The 16,802-nt window shown below is 29.4% G+C and overlaps 1 protein-coding gene across 1 annotated transcript; it reads right to left on the bottom strand.

The window, feature by feature from the left end:
- Window positions 1–14,459: 14,459 nt before the first annotated feature.
- LOC111631897 lies at window positions 14,460–16,123 on the bottom strand. The gene is made up of 4 exons (XM_023376232.1): window positions 16,042–16,123; window positions 15,920–15,971; window positions 15,670–15,837; window positions 14,460–14,555 (listed from the first exon to the last, which is right to left on the bottom strand). Exons 1-4 carry the CDS (start codon window positions 16,101–16,103, stop codon window positions 14,460–14,462), a joined length of 378 nt encoding a protein of 125 aa, XP_023232000.1. The 5' UTR covers window positions 16,104–16,123.
- Between the last annotated feature and the right edge of the window lie 679 nt (window positions 16,124–16,802).

The following is a 16,802-nucleotide window of genomic DNA, read 5'->3' as shown; positions in this document are numbered from 1 at the left end:
TATAATATAAGTAAATAAAATGCATATGAAAATTTATTAAATTAAAAATGAATAAAATAGTAAAAACTGTTCTAAAAGGTATTCCTGTGAATTTTCTTATTAATTCAAAAAACAAAAATTATATACAGTAAATAACAGTACTTTTAGAATCTTATCTAAATTATTCTAGGAGAAATTTAATAAACGAGCCTTAAAAATAGCACAAATAAACTTGAAAATATGTAAGATAAAAGTTCTATAAAATAGTTTACATATTTAAATTTTATTTGTTTCTATAAACTAGAAAATTTTCGTTGCTCCAATTAGTGTAAAAATTTAAAATAAAATAATAAGTACAGTATTATCATAAACAACTATCATTATAAAGATGCATGTTAATCCAATTTTAATAACATATTTTCTCTTTAGTCTCTTGCATGACACAATTAAGTTGATTTCTATACCATAACAATATTAGATGAAGAATATGAATATATTCTTCATTTAATATTGTTATGGTATAAAATATATATTGCAGATGACGCGAATTGTAATCATTATTTATATTTCGAGTGATAATTAAAAAATACATATCATAACATTCATTTTAATATTAAATAACAAATAATAACAATCCATGAAATTTATTTTATCTGAATTAAATATATCTTTATATATAATTAATATACTTACTGTACACATTTTTTACCATTATAAAAAAATTTTATAATAATTCTTCAATTAATAAAACTTTCCATTTTATTTTTATTTCACTTTAATTTCTATTAATTACGATTTTCATGACGATATTTAACGTTATTTAGATATTCTTTACAATGTTTTATTATTAATTATGCAGAATTATTGATTTTTCACTTGTATTAGGGAAAAGCATTAAGAAAATATATGTTATGAACAGAAATTATGATTTTAATCAATATTGAAATAAAAACTTACATCAAATTACAGTCAAATATATATAAAATATCAAATCAAAATTTAATTTGTTATCGTTTGTAACAGCGATTCTTAAAATCTCGGATTCATGCATCCTTAGTGACTAAAACACCTCTTATAAAGATGAAATTTCACTGAAAGGTTTACACTTCTTTTACTTTCATTGATTAAACCGTTTTTACCTTTTTTTCGTTAAAAATTGAATTCTTATATATATATGTAAAGAGAAAAATCTCTTTCAATTGAAAAACAACTTTATCCATGCGTTGCGCTCTCATCGACATGAGACATAAGAAAAAATAATATGGCGTAATCGATACATGGTGAAGCGGGAAAAGATAAATAATAAAAAGGAATTGATATAGTGAAGAATAAACTTTAAATGTCGTTTCTTTGTTTACACGTGAGAATGTCTATTACATTTCAGAAGTGTTATTTCGGTAATGTAACTTTAAAACTAATAAAATAAAAAAACTTTGTTTACAGAGCAACACATCGTGGTTTATTTCATTTGTCGAATCATTCCTTTTTTGAAGAAATTAAAAACTAAATATATATATATATATATAAGGTCTTAATTAAAATGTATCAGTATTAAATTTAAATGTATAGTTAAGTATTTTTCTGTGTTATATCCCTAATCTAAATGTAAATTAATTCATGAAGATAAATTTCTCTTTTTGTGGCGTAGTAAACACTAGTATTGTGTTTACTACGCCATAAATATAAAACAGGACAAATAATTAATTGGTTTAAATAATTAAGAAGAGAAATTTATTTGTTTCAAAAAACAAATAAATTTCTCTTCTTAATTATTTAAACCAATGGTTTCCAATGTGGGCGCGATTCCCGTGGGCAATGAGGGACTAAAAACATATCAGTGGGTGGCAGGGGAGCTGGAGTACTGCATGACACTGAACAGTAACTGTAGGCGAGGGCCTGGGTCACCGACAATTTTTCCCTTTCCTCCGTTAAAACGGGTAAGAACAAACATTGCATAATGCAATGTGTGTTCCATTAGGCCTAAATGCAATTTGCATTTAATGGTTCCAGATGTGAAGAACAATGTATGGTAAGTGCGAGTATTATGGAAAACTTTTTCTAAGAATATTTTCAAGCCTTTCTAACGGAAGAGAAAATGGATTAGGAGCGTTACAGTACGGATGGAAGCATTGGGTACAGTAGAACCTCGAAAACTCGGCCTAATGTGGACCGAAGGGTGGCCGAGTTTGTGAAAATGCCGGGTTATCGGGAATGGGGTTAAAAAAAATAAGTACGAGTGTTTCCTCAGAAAATACTGTACTGTACTTGTATGTATTGTTTACTTGAGAATATAACAGAGAATAAACTGCCCAAATACCCTTAAACAAAGGAAAAGTACGTCCTTTATGAAGGCATAGAGCCTTTACTACATGAAAATGAAAATTAATGAATACACTGTGTACAGTAATTTACCTGATAAGACAGACCTCAGAAAAATACTTTATGAGAGCTTTTATACTTTTATAAAGCTGTCTATAATGAAAATTAATTAACTAAGGATTTTTTTGCCCTGCCAGAGTGTGGCCGAGTTATCCGGAGTGCCGGGTTATCGAGAGCCGAGTTTTCGAGGTTCTACTGTATAAGTTTACGGAACCAAGGGGTAACTTTTTCGAGCAACTGCGCTCGATAAAGTTTCGGAATCACTGACTTAAACTATACATAATGTTAAGATAGATATACGCGAGTAAAAGGGGAAATCTTATCGTCTTCATAAAATACTTAAGAAGCTATTTAGGGATACGAGAACGCTGTTTAAAAGTTTAATGGGTGCAGGCAGCGAAAGAGGTTAAAACACTTTGATCTTGTACTTTGCTCATTACGGATGCTGTAAACAAAGTAGTACATAAAAATTCATACCTGAATTTTTTTTCATAGATGCATATTTATTTTCTATTTTTACTTTAATACTGTAATTTACTCAACAAAAATTTGACTGTTACAATAAAGTAATAAAAATATACCGTGATATTCTCTTTCACACAATAAATGATGTAAATTACATTTGAATTAAATTACTTATATAGATTGATATTAAAATAGCAAAATATTTAGATAATCTTTCTTAGATATTTGGTTATTCAAATTATTTAGCCTATGTGGATACTTAGTTTATTTTTTCATTAGAACAGAAATAGTGAGAGATATTTTGCAAAAAAATAATTTAAATTTGAATATTTGAAGTTAATAATAAGCTATAAAAAGCTTTAAAAATTAATTTTAGAGTCACAAATGTTGCTATTTTGACGAATTATATCAATAATAATTCTGAATAATCACTAAAGCATCTTTATACATTCAACACTTATAAGTTGTAATACATTATCATTTAAGGTTAGAATTTGCAGAATAACTTCGCTAATAAGTTACAAGTTATTCGAATATTTGATCGATTTTCCATTTAATTATATTTTGATAACAAATTCCTATATACAGTATATCAATCGACATAAAAGAAACACTAAGCACTACTTCTTAGTAATTACATAAATAAATAAAATCTCCAAAAAATTGCNATCGCGATAAAATTTTTTCGCGCGGGTAAAAATTTTTAAAAAATTTGGAGACAAAAAACATTCCAAAAATAAAAAAAAATTTTCGGGGCCGAAAGGACCGCATTTTATGTAACGCTATGTAACTTGCCCGAGTTAACTCAGGCCCGGACGTGTTCCTGTTAATAGTTAATTAAGTGCAATGCAAAAGACATGCAACATGTCAAACAACCACAAATAATACATATGAATAAATTAGGAATCATTTAACGTGAAAACCCAAATTCTAAATAACTCTTGCTTATGAAAATAAATGTATGCGTAATATCAAAAGCTCCTGCAATATATATAAAGGACTTGTTAAAAGAAAAACACATTCTATAAATTTTCTAACAGTCTCTTTCCAGTGTAGATTCATATTTAAGTTTCCATAGATATACACGGTGTTTTGTAAAATGTTGTTCGTTAACCGAATTGTTTTCAAAGCGATGCAATATCTTCCTGCGTATAAATTTTTAGAGTAATATAACTTTCTATATGTCGAATTTATTATGTTGAAAATACGTTGATATTTTAAGTAGAAATTAAAACATTTTAGATGTCCATTCGCTTTTTTATTTCCTCCCATGTGATGATTGATGATGCACTTTTTCGTAATACAATATCTATATGAGAAAGAGAGAATGAGTTCGCTTTCTTTTTAGTCTACTTGTCCTATCTCAGTTTAATTAAACAGTGTCTTAAAGCCATAATACTAATACTATTAATTAAAGAATCGAACAAGAAAAAGTTAAAAATGTTACGATACTAGATTTTGTTTTAAACACTTTTATATACAGGTTAAATTGATGTTACTACAATATTTATTATGTATTTTTAAAAATATTACTAAACTATTTCATAATACTATGTTGTATTATGATAAATCATCAAGTCCATCTAAGTATATTTCTTATACTGTAATTTTATATAAATGTGTGGTATCTTTATATAAAGCAGGGGTCGCCAAACTTTTTTCACCGTCGACCCCCAATCACTTTCCAAAGCCTCACATTGACCCATACCGTAAAGTTTTATTACAAGTGTATGTGTATGATCAAAAAAAAAAAAACGTTGTGGTCTCTGTATAAGCAAAAAAAAAAAAAAACGGTTGTGACCCCCTAGCCGCAACGAACCCCCAATGATGTTGCATCGACCCCTGGGGGTCGATATCGACCACTTTGGCGACCCCTGTTTATATAAACAAAACAACAAAGACATACATTTATAAAATAAAATGTTAAACTGAATAATTGAATATAAAAATAAAAAAAAACGATTTAAGGAAAAAACAGCTTGCAACAAAACAAATAGTCTAAGTAAAAACTAATTAAATTGTTTCAGATAATTCGTAAAAAAATGCATATAACTTCTGTATTAAAGTGAGTAATACATGACGATATTTTTAATGTACAAGTTTTTCAATATTTTAAAAACATATTTACCATCGTTTTTTCTAATGTGTTCCGTTTGTGATAGTATTAGTTAATTGGGCAGAAATTTTGAGATTACAAATCTATAAATTTTAACTGGTGTACTTCTTCCGTATGTCTGCATGTCCTTCTTGAAACTAATCTCGAGAACGAATTAAGATACGGTACGTGAGAGTCGAGATAAGATTTAAAAAACGTAGGAACAGCAAGTGCTGATTACCTATTTCTAAATTTCCGGTCCAAATCAGAAGTCACGTTATTTCAATTGAAAATTTTTTTCAGAAAGGAAAGTTATATGACCGAAATGACTCTATTGTTATTAGAAAACGTATTGTGTACAAGGTCAAAACACAACTAAAATAAAATGCATGTATTTCGAATAAAAAATTAAAAATTGCAGTCCAGCATTGTGATACATATGATATTCTTACCAAAGAAAAAACACAGGTCGCCAAGCTATGATATAATTATTTAGTAAAAGCTAAAAGAGAAAGTTACAGGTAAGAAATTACTTAGTTTTTACTTTAGTTCACTCCCTGAAAGTTATCGCGAAAAATACACTCGCTAGCATTTCAACAGTTGGAGCTCAAATTTTAACGAACGGTTATGTAAGAGAAAACCGTTTCATACATTTTTCTTATAATGTATGCAAAAAAACAACACAAAAAGTTTTGAGAAAAAAGCGCAATTAAGGGTGCTGTCTTATAAAACGGTTTAAAATTTGATGGGCTAGCTTATAACATTTTTTTTTCTTTTTTGAAGCAAAAGTAAACGAATGTCTCTAATATCTTTGAAAAAATGTAATTGGGGTGCCAAATTCTTAAACCTGTTGAAGTGACAGGGGCGAACTAGAAAAGTTATATAAAAATTATTATTAAGATAACTTAATTATTTTTTAATAAACATGTTACTTGGGTATATTAAAGGTATATCGAATTTCACTTAACTTGCCTGTAGGTTGTTTAAAGGTGTTAACTTATAACAAAAAATTTACAAAAGGAAAAGTTAATTACTTCATATAGTTCTTAGCGCAAAAAATTTACAGAAAAATTTGGTACTTTTCGAACGAGGTGTTGTATACTGACGTAGTTACAAATAGCCAAAGAAAGTAAAAGCGCAATTTACATAATTTTTAACGGTTAAAGTTACCGTATTCGGCGATTTCTGTAGAGAAAACAAAGGGAATAAACTTTAATAAATTTGGTTTGCATACTTTCATACAACGAGACAGAGATTTATGAAAATACAATTTCAAAAATCGCCGCTACAGATGCTAATCACGAAAATTCTATGTGAGTTTGATTTCATCACATTATTTTAAAATTCTAAAAATAAACATGATTAATAAATCGCCGAAATATTACTTTTTATTTAATATTTGATCAGTTAAATAGTTAAACTACTTTTACATCAGTACTCTTGTTGTCACAAAGCCCTGCAATACAGAGACACACAAAAACTTTTTTAATGACTTTCATGAATTTTTACGAAATTGAATATTTGCAAATAAACNGAAATAAATTAGTAAATATAATCCTAGAAAAATAATTAGTAATATGAGTAATCACAACAGAATTACTATGAATGCTAAAGAGCACAATACGCATCCACATATTATACAAATGAATGTGAATGTAGCAATCATTCCTAACATTTGATTCTTCATGAAATCGGGCAGATCTAGAAATAAATATGCGTAGAACCAAAAACTTGTTAACCAGAGGATACCAAAATATATCACACCAAACAGAAAATTAAATTTGGTGTTAAACTGGTTCATAAATGTCCAAAGTTTACCGTGACGGAACATTAATTTATTCAGCTTTACCCGTGAATGCAAGTCGCTTCTTTTCAACATAAAGAGTTTGCCGGCGAGCTCATCATGTTCTCTATGAGCGATAAACAACAACAGTGCTCCTAGAAACAAGCCAGTACCAATTCCTCCAACGAGTAAAGTTGATTCAAGGAATAATTCGAAACTGCACAGAACGGCTTCTCCTGTAAATTTCTGCTTTTTTATCATTCTAGGAAAAGTGAAATGAATAACAGGAATTTCAAGTAAAATATTTATTCCTATTAAAAACAATGAAAGCAACAGAGAAACATTTCTTAAGGCGTTATTTCTGTTATTCATCATCTTCCGGAAATATTCATGCTTTAATTCGTCAATCACATCGAACTTGTTATTTTTGATGAGTGTAAAAGCTAGAGAGTAAGTTGTGCAGAAAAGAGTATAAAATACTTTAAAGAATATAGGATCGCTTTTGTATATGTCGAACCATCCCGTGCAAATTGCATATTTATTCAAAGTCGGAATCGCTTGGCACATCAGTAAAACTACAAATTGCCACAAACATAGTTCAATTATTCGAATATATCGTTTTTTGAATTTTATGTTTTCAAATATTTCAATTGCATTTTCGTGGTAGCAAGTTTCAAATAGATCCAAGCCAAAGACGTTTGCTATTTTTCTACATGGGCTAAGAAAACAAGCCATACAAATCCCGTGTTGTAAAGTGGACCTCATGTTGTTTCCTTCTACCAACATTGATTGCAGAGACGCAGTTCAGATAAAGGATCTTAGTCGGTTTGTGTTTACTAACTCTTGAGAGTGGATAATAAATAACAATCTACTTATGCATAATCTATTAAGATTTTTTAAATATTTTCAAATATCTGGTAAGAATATTCATGTAATATTTTATTTTTGACATAGTTTACTAACCAATAAATTAAATGTTTTGTGTCAAACTACACGCCTAATTACGTAGAATTAAAATTCTGAATAGCAAAATACTTTCACTGGAAGTTATGTTGCGTGCTTTCATTGTGAATTTTAATGACTTTTAGTGTACAGTACATATAAATATTTATATACATATTAGGATGAATTAGGTTTTTACATGTTATACAATACATGATAATATAAATGCTTTCATAAACATGTAAATTTTTGTACATTATCATTAAATACATTTATATTAAAAACTAAAGAATAAAATGAAGAAAACAATTTTCAAATCAAAAGTCGTTTCAAGGTCTCCCTAGTTCAAAACTGTTAATTAAACACTCGAGCCATGATATTTTCGCCAGATCGCAATTATGTCCTTCTGTTATATATAACACAGCCAAAAAAGTAAAAATGGTTAAACGAAATTGAAAATGGAAACTTGATGTCCAACCAAAGTTTNAATTTTCAAATCAAAAGTCGTTTCAAGGTCTCCCTAGTTCAAAACTGTTAATTAAACACTCGAGCCATGATATTTTCGCCAGATCGCAATTATGTCCTTCTGTTATATATAACACAGCCAAAAAAGTAAAAATGGTTAAACGAAATTGAAAATGGAAACTTGATGTCCAACCAAAGTTTTAATAACACAAATAAAATTTTTAAAATGGTTTACTAAAATCAGGTTCTTGGTAACATTTAAAATGCAGTTTCAGTTTTAGAATATAAGAATAGTCCCAAAACTTAATAGTTCGTTGTACATAAAATTAAATTATAAGGGGCACTTATTTATTGTGACATCGTCACAACGCCATGCTAATATTTTTCATCATATTTTTAATTTATTTAAAATATATGCTCTCCGCCTTAAATTATTTGTGGCTTGCCTCTGTATATTATATAACATCTCTGTATATTTCTTTTAACAATAGAGCCGTGTTAGTCATCTATCAACTGCTTTCAGGGTATGTTTTAAATTGAAATAATCTGACATTTTTCGATTCGTAAGTTTATATAGGCTATAGTTAATCTAGATATGGCCTCCATCCCTCTATGGTGTCCATATCTGGTTTCGGATTTCATGTGTCTAATTCTGTTCTCAGGATTAAGGAAACACAATCGAATGGAAAGATCACAGTGGGAATTTATAAATCTAAATTAATTCTAAATTGCAGCTCAATAATAATTAATAAGTAAACCTAATTATTATAATCGAATAGAGTAATATATAAATTATGTTGTTCGAGTATGTAAAATTATGTTGCTCAAATCAGAGGAAAGTTTCAATGAGCATTCTTACACAATCAAAAAAATTCAGCAACGAGTTGCTTATCTTTTCTGGTATCATGTAAAACTGCGTGTGTGGCGCCATCTGTTATGATGTTTTATTTTAAAATTTTTCATATTTTGAACTAATATAAAATTGCTAAAATCTTAATTTTGCGGGTAAAGGTAGGTTTTTATAGAAAATTGTAAATGCTAAAAACTACTAAAATCATGATTCAGTCTGACATTACTCAAGTTATCACAAACGGCTCTCCCTTATCCCCGCATCCTGTCGATATTAAAAAGGAAATTCGAAAATCATTTAAGTGGTCTATGAATAAAAGTGAGAGAATATTTTGGAGAGAAAAAGGTAGTGAGAAGATAAATTATAAGTATAGGGAACTATTGTGTGAGATTCAGAATCAGTCAGTATTAACGTTTGAAGGTTTGACTCATTTAATTAAATCTTCATTTTCAGATTAGTGTCAAAGACCGATGGGATTTTCCAATTTTGTATGGTTTGATACAGATTGTAAGTTGAGTGTAGCAAGAAGAAATCAGGCGTTCAACAGGATGAGACGAGTAAAGATTGGAAATAGTGTTGCTGTGAATAATTTTGTAAAAGAACGTAATGTGATTCGCAATTTATGTAGAGCTAAGAAAAAGCGTTTTTTTCAGAAGATCAATATGAATTTGCCGTCTGCTGATAGTAAACATTTCTTGCGATTCATTAATTTCTTTGTTAAGATTAAATACAGGGATCTTCCAGATCTTGATTGGGTAACTTTTTTTTCAAAGAAAGTTTATTCTAGTAAATATTTACCAGATATGTCTGTATATAACTGGTGTGTGAATTGTCAGGATGATATGTTGGATACGGAGATAACAGAACAGGAAGTGAAAAAGGTTTTAGCTACTATAAAACATGGTACTGCTCAAGTTATTTATGGGATACCGGTGGAATTATATAAGAATTTTCCCGATCTGATTAGATATATGGTAGGTATGTTTAATGATGTGTATCAATCAGGAATGATTCCTTTAGACTGGCGGATATGTAAGATTATTCCTATAGTTAAAAAGGGTCTTAGAGATTTGTCTGATAATTATAGAGCAATTTCGTTACTACCGACAATTTCTAAAGTCTTTTGTAAAATTTTATGTACGCGTTTGGTATTTTGGTTGAATAAGTTTGAAATATTTTCAGATTTCTAGGAAGGTTTTCGGTGTGGATTTTCGACATTGGATAATATTTTTGTTTTATATGCCTTAATACAGAAGTCTTTAAACAAAAAACGATGTAAACTTTACGCCTTTTTCGATGATTTGACCTCGGCATTTGATTCGTTGGATAGAGATATTTTTGGAGTCAACTTCTGGAGATTGGGTTGAGCTATAAATTTGTAAAGTTTTTGATTCAGTTGTATACTAATACAGAGGAGAGCGTGTCTACTAAGGAGGGTACGACTGATCTGTTTTTTTTAAGTTAAAAGGTGTGAAACAGGGTTGTGTATTGAGCGCAATATTGTTCAACATATATCTATATCGACTCGTAAGTAAACTGAATGACTAATTTGGTGGGTATTGATCTTTTGGGAATGGATGTGAAAATCTTGACTTATGCAGATGATTTGGTTGTTATGGCAGATTCGCCTATAGNTGAGTTCGCTTTCTTTTTAGTCTACTTGTCCTATCTCAGTTTAATTAAACAGTGTCTTGGAGCCATAAAACTAATAATATTAATTAAAGAATCGAACAAGAAAAAGTTAAAAATGTTACGATACTAGATTTTGTTTTAAACACTTTTATATACAGGTTAAAAAAATATTACTAAACTATTTCATAATACTATACTATATTTTTGTACATAATTATACAGTATTATATAATGGTAAATAAACAACAGTAAGCTATTTATATTTTGCGTTAAACATTCTTTCTTAATTTCCTAACAAATTACTAGTAATACAAAAATTATTTTTTTTATCTACTAGTTCCTCAAAAGAAAAGATTGCGAATATAGTAGTTATTGAAGAGTTCGCATCACATAAATAGCTTATCTAAGTGGAATTTTCTGAATTACTTTAACGTGTCTAAATTCTAAATAGCAATAAATTTCCATACAGTGTTCTTTTCGGAGGGAGTCCTTCTTGGTAGATCGCCCGAGTGCTGAATTGCCTTCTAATAAATCCAATGCAGTCTAATCTAATATAAAACATTTCTTTTCTTACTAAATATATTATTTATGGTGCATAACAGTTCGAAATATCATTTCCATATTATTTCTCATTACAGCAATGAAATATTATAGAAAAACAGTTCTACAATAAAATGTTCNTTTTCGACATTGGATAATATTTTTGTTTTATATGCCTTAATACAGAAGTCTTTAAACAAAAAACGATGTAAACTTTACGCCTTTTTCGATGATTTGACCTCGGCATTTGATTCGTTGGATAGAGATATTTTTGGAGTCAACTTCTGGAGATTGGGTTGAGCTATAAATTTGTAAAGTTTTTGATTCAGTTGTATACTAATACAGAGGAGAGCGTGTCTACTAAGGAGGGTACGACTGATCTGTTTTTTTTAAGTTAAAAGGTGTGAAACAGGGTTGTGTATTGAGCGCAATATTGTTCAACATATATCTATATCGACTCGTAAGTAAACTGAATGACTAATTTGGTGGGTATTGATCTTTTGGGAATGGATGTGAAAATCTTGACTTATGCAGATGATTTGGTTGTTATGGCAGATTCGCCTATAGGTCTAAATAGAATTATTGACTTTTTAGGTTACACACTACAGGAGTTAAAACTTTCTGTTAATATTGACAAATCTAAAATAATAATATTTCAAAATGGAGGAAAACCTTCTAATAATGAGAATTGGTTTTTATAAAATTGCAAAATAGAAATAGTTGACAAGTATAAGTATCTGGGTATAGTTTTCCAGTCTAATGGGCGTTTTTTAAAACATTTAAACTATATTTGTTGTAGTCAAAACTCGTTTTCAGTTACAACGCGTTTTAACTAGTTGAAACTAGTTTTAACTCAAATTCATGTTTGACTAGCAGTAAATTCTAGTTTTAACTAGACAAAACGGGTTTTGTCTAGTTAATTTACTGCTGTACATGTTGTACTTTTAGATAAAACTAGTTTTAACTTTTAACGTTAGTTAACACTAATTTTAGTTACATAAATATGTTTGGGGGAAATAAATAAAGTTATGTATAGTGATTCAGGGGAAGATGCCTAACATTTTGCTTATAAAGAAATTTATAGCAATAATTTGGGTTTTGAAGCTCTCTAATGAAAATATCATATTCTGGAGAATGTTATTCAAATAAAACTTTGCAGTTTATTAAAAAAAGTTGTATATTGTGTTTGCAATGACGACTTTTTCACTGTCTGGCATTTTAGGCCTCTCCCCCAAGTATCCGAGTGAAATGCCAAATGCCACTAGGGTAAGATAACAAATATAATTGCATAAAATTAATTTTTGAATTTGTTAACCAAATTTAATTTATTGCATATGTAATACAAAATACTTCATAGTAAGTATAACAGTACAGTATAAGTATTGTTAAGTTTCCACCCGTTCTAACGTGCTCTATAGCTTGCTGAAAGCTTTATTCAGTCCAAAAACCTTTTTGAGAAGTCCTTATATTATTTCTATGCATATCCTGCAATAAAACGAGAAAACAAAAGTTTATTAAAAATAGGCATACAGTAGAGCGTCGATTATCCGAATCAATTGGGGACTGCGTTGTTCGGAAGATCAATGTTTTCGGATAACCGATTATATACGAAAAAATATATTAATTTATTCCATCTTGACATTTATCTCCGTTGCGTGTCGTTTCGCGTTGAATTTTCGTCGATGTTAAGCCTAACGAAGACTATTGTATCGTTAAAAATTATTTTTTTTTATTTTGTACGAACAAAATAAATATATTAAAAAATATAAAAACAGTAAAAAAATATACTTCAGAAGTTAATTTACTATCAAAAACGTAAATTATTTGAGTAGCCCAAGACATAGCCAAAGATTGCAGCGCCACAGCGCTGGCAAAAATTTAAATTTCTAGACTGGAATTCTTTCGGATATTGACGTTTTCGATGATTGACTTTCGGATAATCGACGCTCTACTGTATTGTAATTCAATTAACAAAAAATAGGCACGTTACCCCAAGAAAAATGTGGCATCTTTTCTATTTGTTGGGGTAAGATGCGTAGTGGAGTCATGTATTTTAGCATGTCCTATCGGGATTGGCGGTAGCTGACAATGCAAACTTTAGAACCTTAACTACATCACACATTAATTGATTTTTACAATTTTTAATAAATTCTATTTTAACTTTCAGTTTAAATTTACTCTTTAAACATTTCACAACAAAAACTTCGTTCTTATCTAGCTTTTATTCTTCTCGGATGTAGAAAATGAAGTAACGGTAGCCAACTACAGCTTTCCTCACTCAATATTCGCCCAACGATTCATTATACAAACACATGACAATACGTGACGTCACCGTTCGAAAATATCAAAATTTAGGCATCTTCCCCCACTTACTATCTTACTTCGAATCACTCTATATGTTGCAGTCAAAACCCATTTTAATTTAGAACGCGTTTTAACTAGTTGAAACTAGTTTATACTGGATGTCTTTGTTAAAACCCGTTTTGTCTAGTTAAAACTAGAATTTACTTCTAGTCAAAAATGAATTTTTGTTAAAACTAGTTTTAACTAGACAAAACGGGTTTTAACAAAGACATCCAGTATAAACTAGTTTCAACTAGTTAAAACGCGTTCTAACTTAAAATGGGTTTTGACTGCAACATATTCACAGTAAGGGCGACTTTCGGAATTGATAAGATTATTAAGGCTTGTGTATCTGGTAGATTGGTACGTTGGAAAGAAAAATTAAAATTATTTGAGTCATTTATTCAATTAGTAGTGTTATATAGATCAGAAATCTGGAGAAATTGGAGAGATAGAGATGATAATATACAAGTTAATTTTGTTAAGCGTTTATACTCTCTAAACAGATGGATTCCATCGTATATTATATATTTGAAGTTTCAAAGAGTCCCCTTTCACTTTAACAAAATAAAAAGTAATTTAGGACGGTTACGCAAACAGTCGATTAGTAAACTTACAGAGTCCGCTAGATTATTTTTAGTTTCTCAAAGAGTAGCGTAAGGAGATCGAATTGCAGCTTTTTTGCAGAAGTTCGGCTATCGAAATGATCTGGTAATGTTAAATGAAATCGAGATCTCTGATATTTTAATGAGTTTGGCGAATAATTATATAATTGAGTTCAAATATAGATCGGTTAATTATAAATATAATAAATGGTACTTAGATGTTTTTAATGAATGGGGGTGGATGACCTATTTGAATATAGAAAGACCTTTTTGTATTACACAAGCAGTATTATATGTGCGATGTAATATAATGGGAAAAATGATAAGTCCGTGTATAGAGTACTGTGAATTTTGTAATGCTAATATTAATTTTGACGCTTTTCATGTAATAGCTGAATGTAAGGCACTGACAGGAGTCAGACAATGTTTTGGTGAAGATTGTTGTTGGGTCCAAGCATATAAACGGTTGTTACAGGACTGTAATAAATATTATTGTATTTATAGTTTTATAACTAAGTTAAATGGATTATTATTTGTTTGTTAAAATTAGAAGATCTTTTTTTTCCAGATGCTTTCCACCAGGAGGTATAAATTTACTATTTAAGTGGACAACTTAGTGTTGATAGTTGACAGCGTTTATGGTCGGCGATTTTGAGCTTAAAATAAATAATTGTTCAATTTTTTGCAGGTATTTGCTCAGTTTTTTTTCTTTTATTTTCTTTTGTATACGCCGATCATTCGCCGCCATTTTTCTTTTTCATGTTTTTTTCTTACAAGAATATACATATTATTGTTGTTATTTTAAATATTGAAAGTAACCTTGTGTTATCTAAATTTTTCCCTTTCAGACTAATTGTCAGGCGTTGTGTTGCTGTAATATTGTTATTTTTTTGTATTAATATTTATAAGTTTGTAATTTTGGTATAATAGCCCGTACATACAAGGTTTCCTTTGTACTATATAAATGAAATAAAATAAAAGAAAATAGAAGAGTTTTTTGAAAATGAATTTTCTTTAAATTCGGCTCGAGAAAACAAGTTTATATGTATAATATAATTTAACAAATTCTTGCAAAAAATTTTATAACATCTTAAACAAGGACAGCAATCTACTAAGAAAAATTCACTCAAATGAAAAAGATGCGAAAGAATAAGGAGTTTTTGGAAATTTACAATAGTATTTATATTTATTATATTTTTAAATTTTACATATGTTGAAATTATTAAAAATATAATACAGTACAATATATTTTTTGTGTTTTTTGATGATAAAATTTTGTTGCTCTAGAACAATTTTTTCAACAAGACAACCACTCCCCTTTCCGTCAATTTTGTTCGGATTTACCAATGTTAAAATCTGGTCATTTTAATATTCTGTGATAAATTGCAACACCTGACATGTACTTCTTCATACCTTTAAACTGGCAAGCCACGATTTTATAAATAAAGTACTTGGGTTTATAATATAAATAGAGTCGTCTTCAGAGTTAAAATCTGCAAGTTTTTTTCTGGTTCTTAAGTCTACAAAATCAGAAAAATTATGATTTACGCAATTTGCTGACCGAAGAAAGACAGAAAGAATAAAAACTTACCTCCGAATCAGAAATCTCGCCCGAAATGCAGCAACGTAACAAGAATTTATGGAATAAATGTCTGAAATATCCGACAGACCTTTCTCCTATTTTCGGGTTATTTGCTCGCAACTGCGACTCCCCTTTGTTCCAGGAGTCACATTTCGTCGCAGGCAAATCTTCGTCATTCTACGAAAGATAAAAATTAAAATTATCGATAATCTCATTAATGAATCATCTTCAATTTCTTAGAGAAAACTCAATCGTCTACCTGAATTGGGTAAACTTTGTTTTGCCGTACATTCTGTTTGGCAACTTTTCTCCTACAAGATAGAAATTCTGATTTAATGTTAACTAATCTTATAAATTAACATAATTATCTATTCAATTTACCTCTTCCTCTCCATCTTATCAGTCGAATTTCGCAAAATAACTTTCCGAGCGCACTCAATCATTCCAATCAACAATCGCAACGATTGGAAAACAATAAATCAGAAATTTTTGTTGAAAAATTCATTATAATGACTTCATAGGACTCTATATTAATATGAAATGCTTTTAGTATAAAGAATTTTAAACGTTAATCTGCGTTTTGTTTAAAAATTTTGAGGTAAAACGAATACGTGAATATGTCTCCCAGTAAAATAACTGCGGTTAAAATCGATACAAATACTTTAAAGTTGTTGTTACTGAAGTAGTACCTATAACTATTATCTTAGCAAATGTAAAAAAATGCAACAGTTTCTTGTAAAATAGTATTTTGAAACAAACATCAATCCTCGGTAAAGGATATGATGACTTTTGTATAGATCGACCGGTGCATAAAAGCTAATCACGTGACTCCTACTGTACATAAAAATATACATAAAATCTTTGGTATTTCTGCTGACATTTTTAGAACAAAGAGTACGGAACGAAGAGTAATAACTAAACATATCTTTTCTTTACCTGTCCACTGTACATCATATTTTTTACTTTGACAATAGCGTCGTTCGATGAATGACAATAGAGTAATACATGTTACACTTTCCATAGAAAGGTTTTGAAGTGAAATTATGTTACTTTCGGTTTGCATCTGTCGGTCTTGTATAGTTAATCAAGGTTTCGTGCTGCAATTCCTTCCAGGTGTGATCTTCGATTTTATTTCCCTAATT

This window comes from Centruroides sculpturatus, unplaced genomic scaffold (genome assembly GCF_000671375.1).
Source record: "Centruroides sculpturatus isolate CEXI.00-Female unplaced genomic scaffold, Cexi_2.0 scaffold578, whole genome shotgun sequence".
Lineage (NCBI taxonomy): Eukaryota > Metazoa > Arthropoda > Arachnida > Scorpiones > Buthidae > Centruroides > Centruroides sculpturatus.
This window is presented reverse-complemented; position numbering and strand designations above follow the sequence as displayed.

Bases quoted from the DNA above. Each gene is read 5' to 3' on its own strand.
- LOC111631897 (XM_023376232.1), bottom strand. From the start codon at position 16,103: ATGATTGAGTGCGCTCGGAAAGTTATTTTGCGAAATTCGACTGATAAG. The intron at 15,838-15,919 runs GTAGACGATTGA...TATCTTTCGTAG, and splicing joins ACAAAGTTTACCCAATTCAG to AATGACGAAGATTTGCCTGC. The intron at 14,556-15,669 runs GTAAGTTTTTAT...TATTTATTACAG, and splicing joins GCGAGATTTCTGATTCGGAG to TCCTGTAACAACCGTTTATA.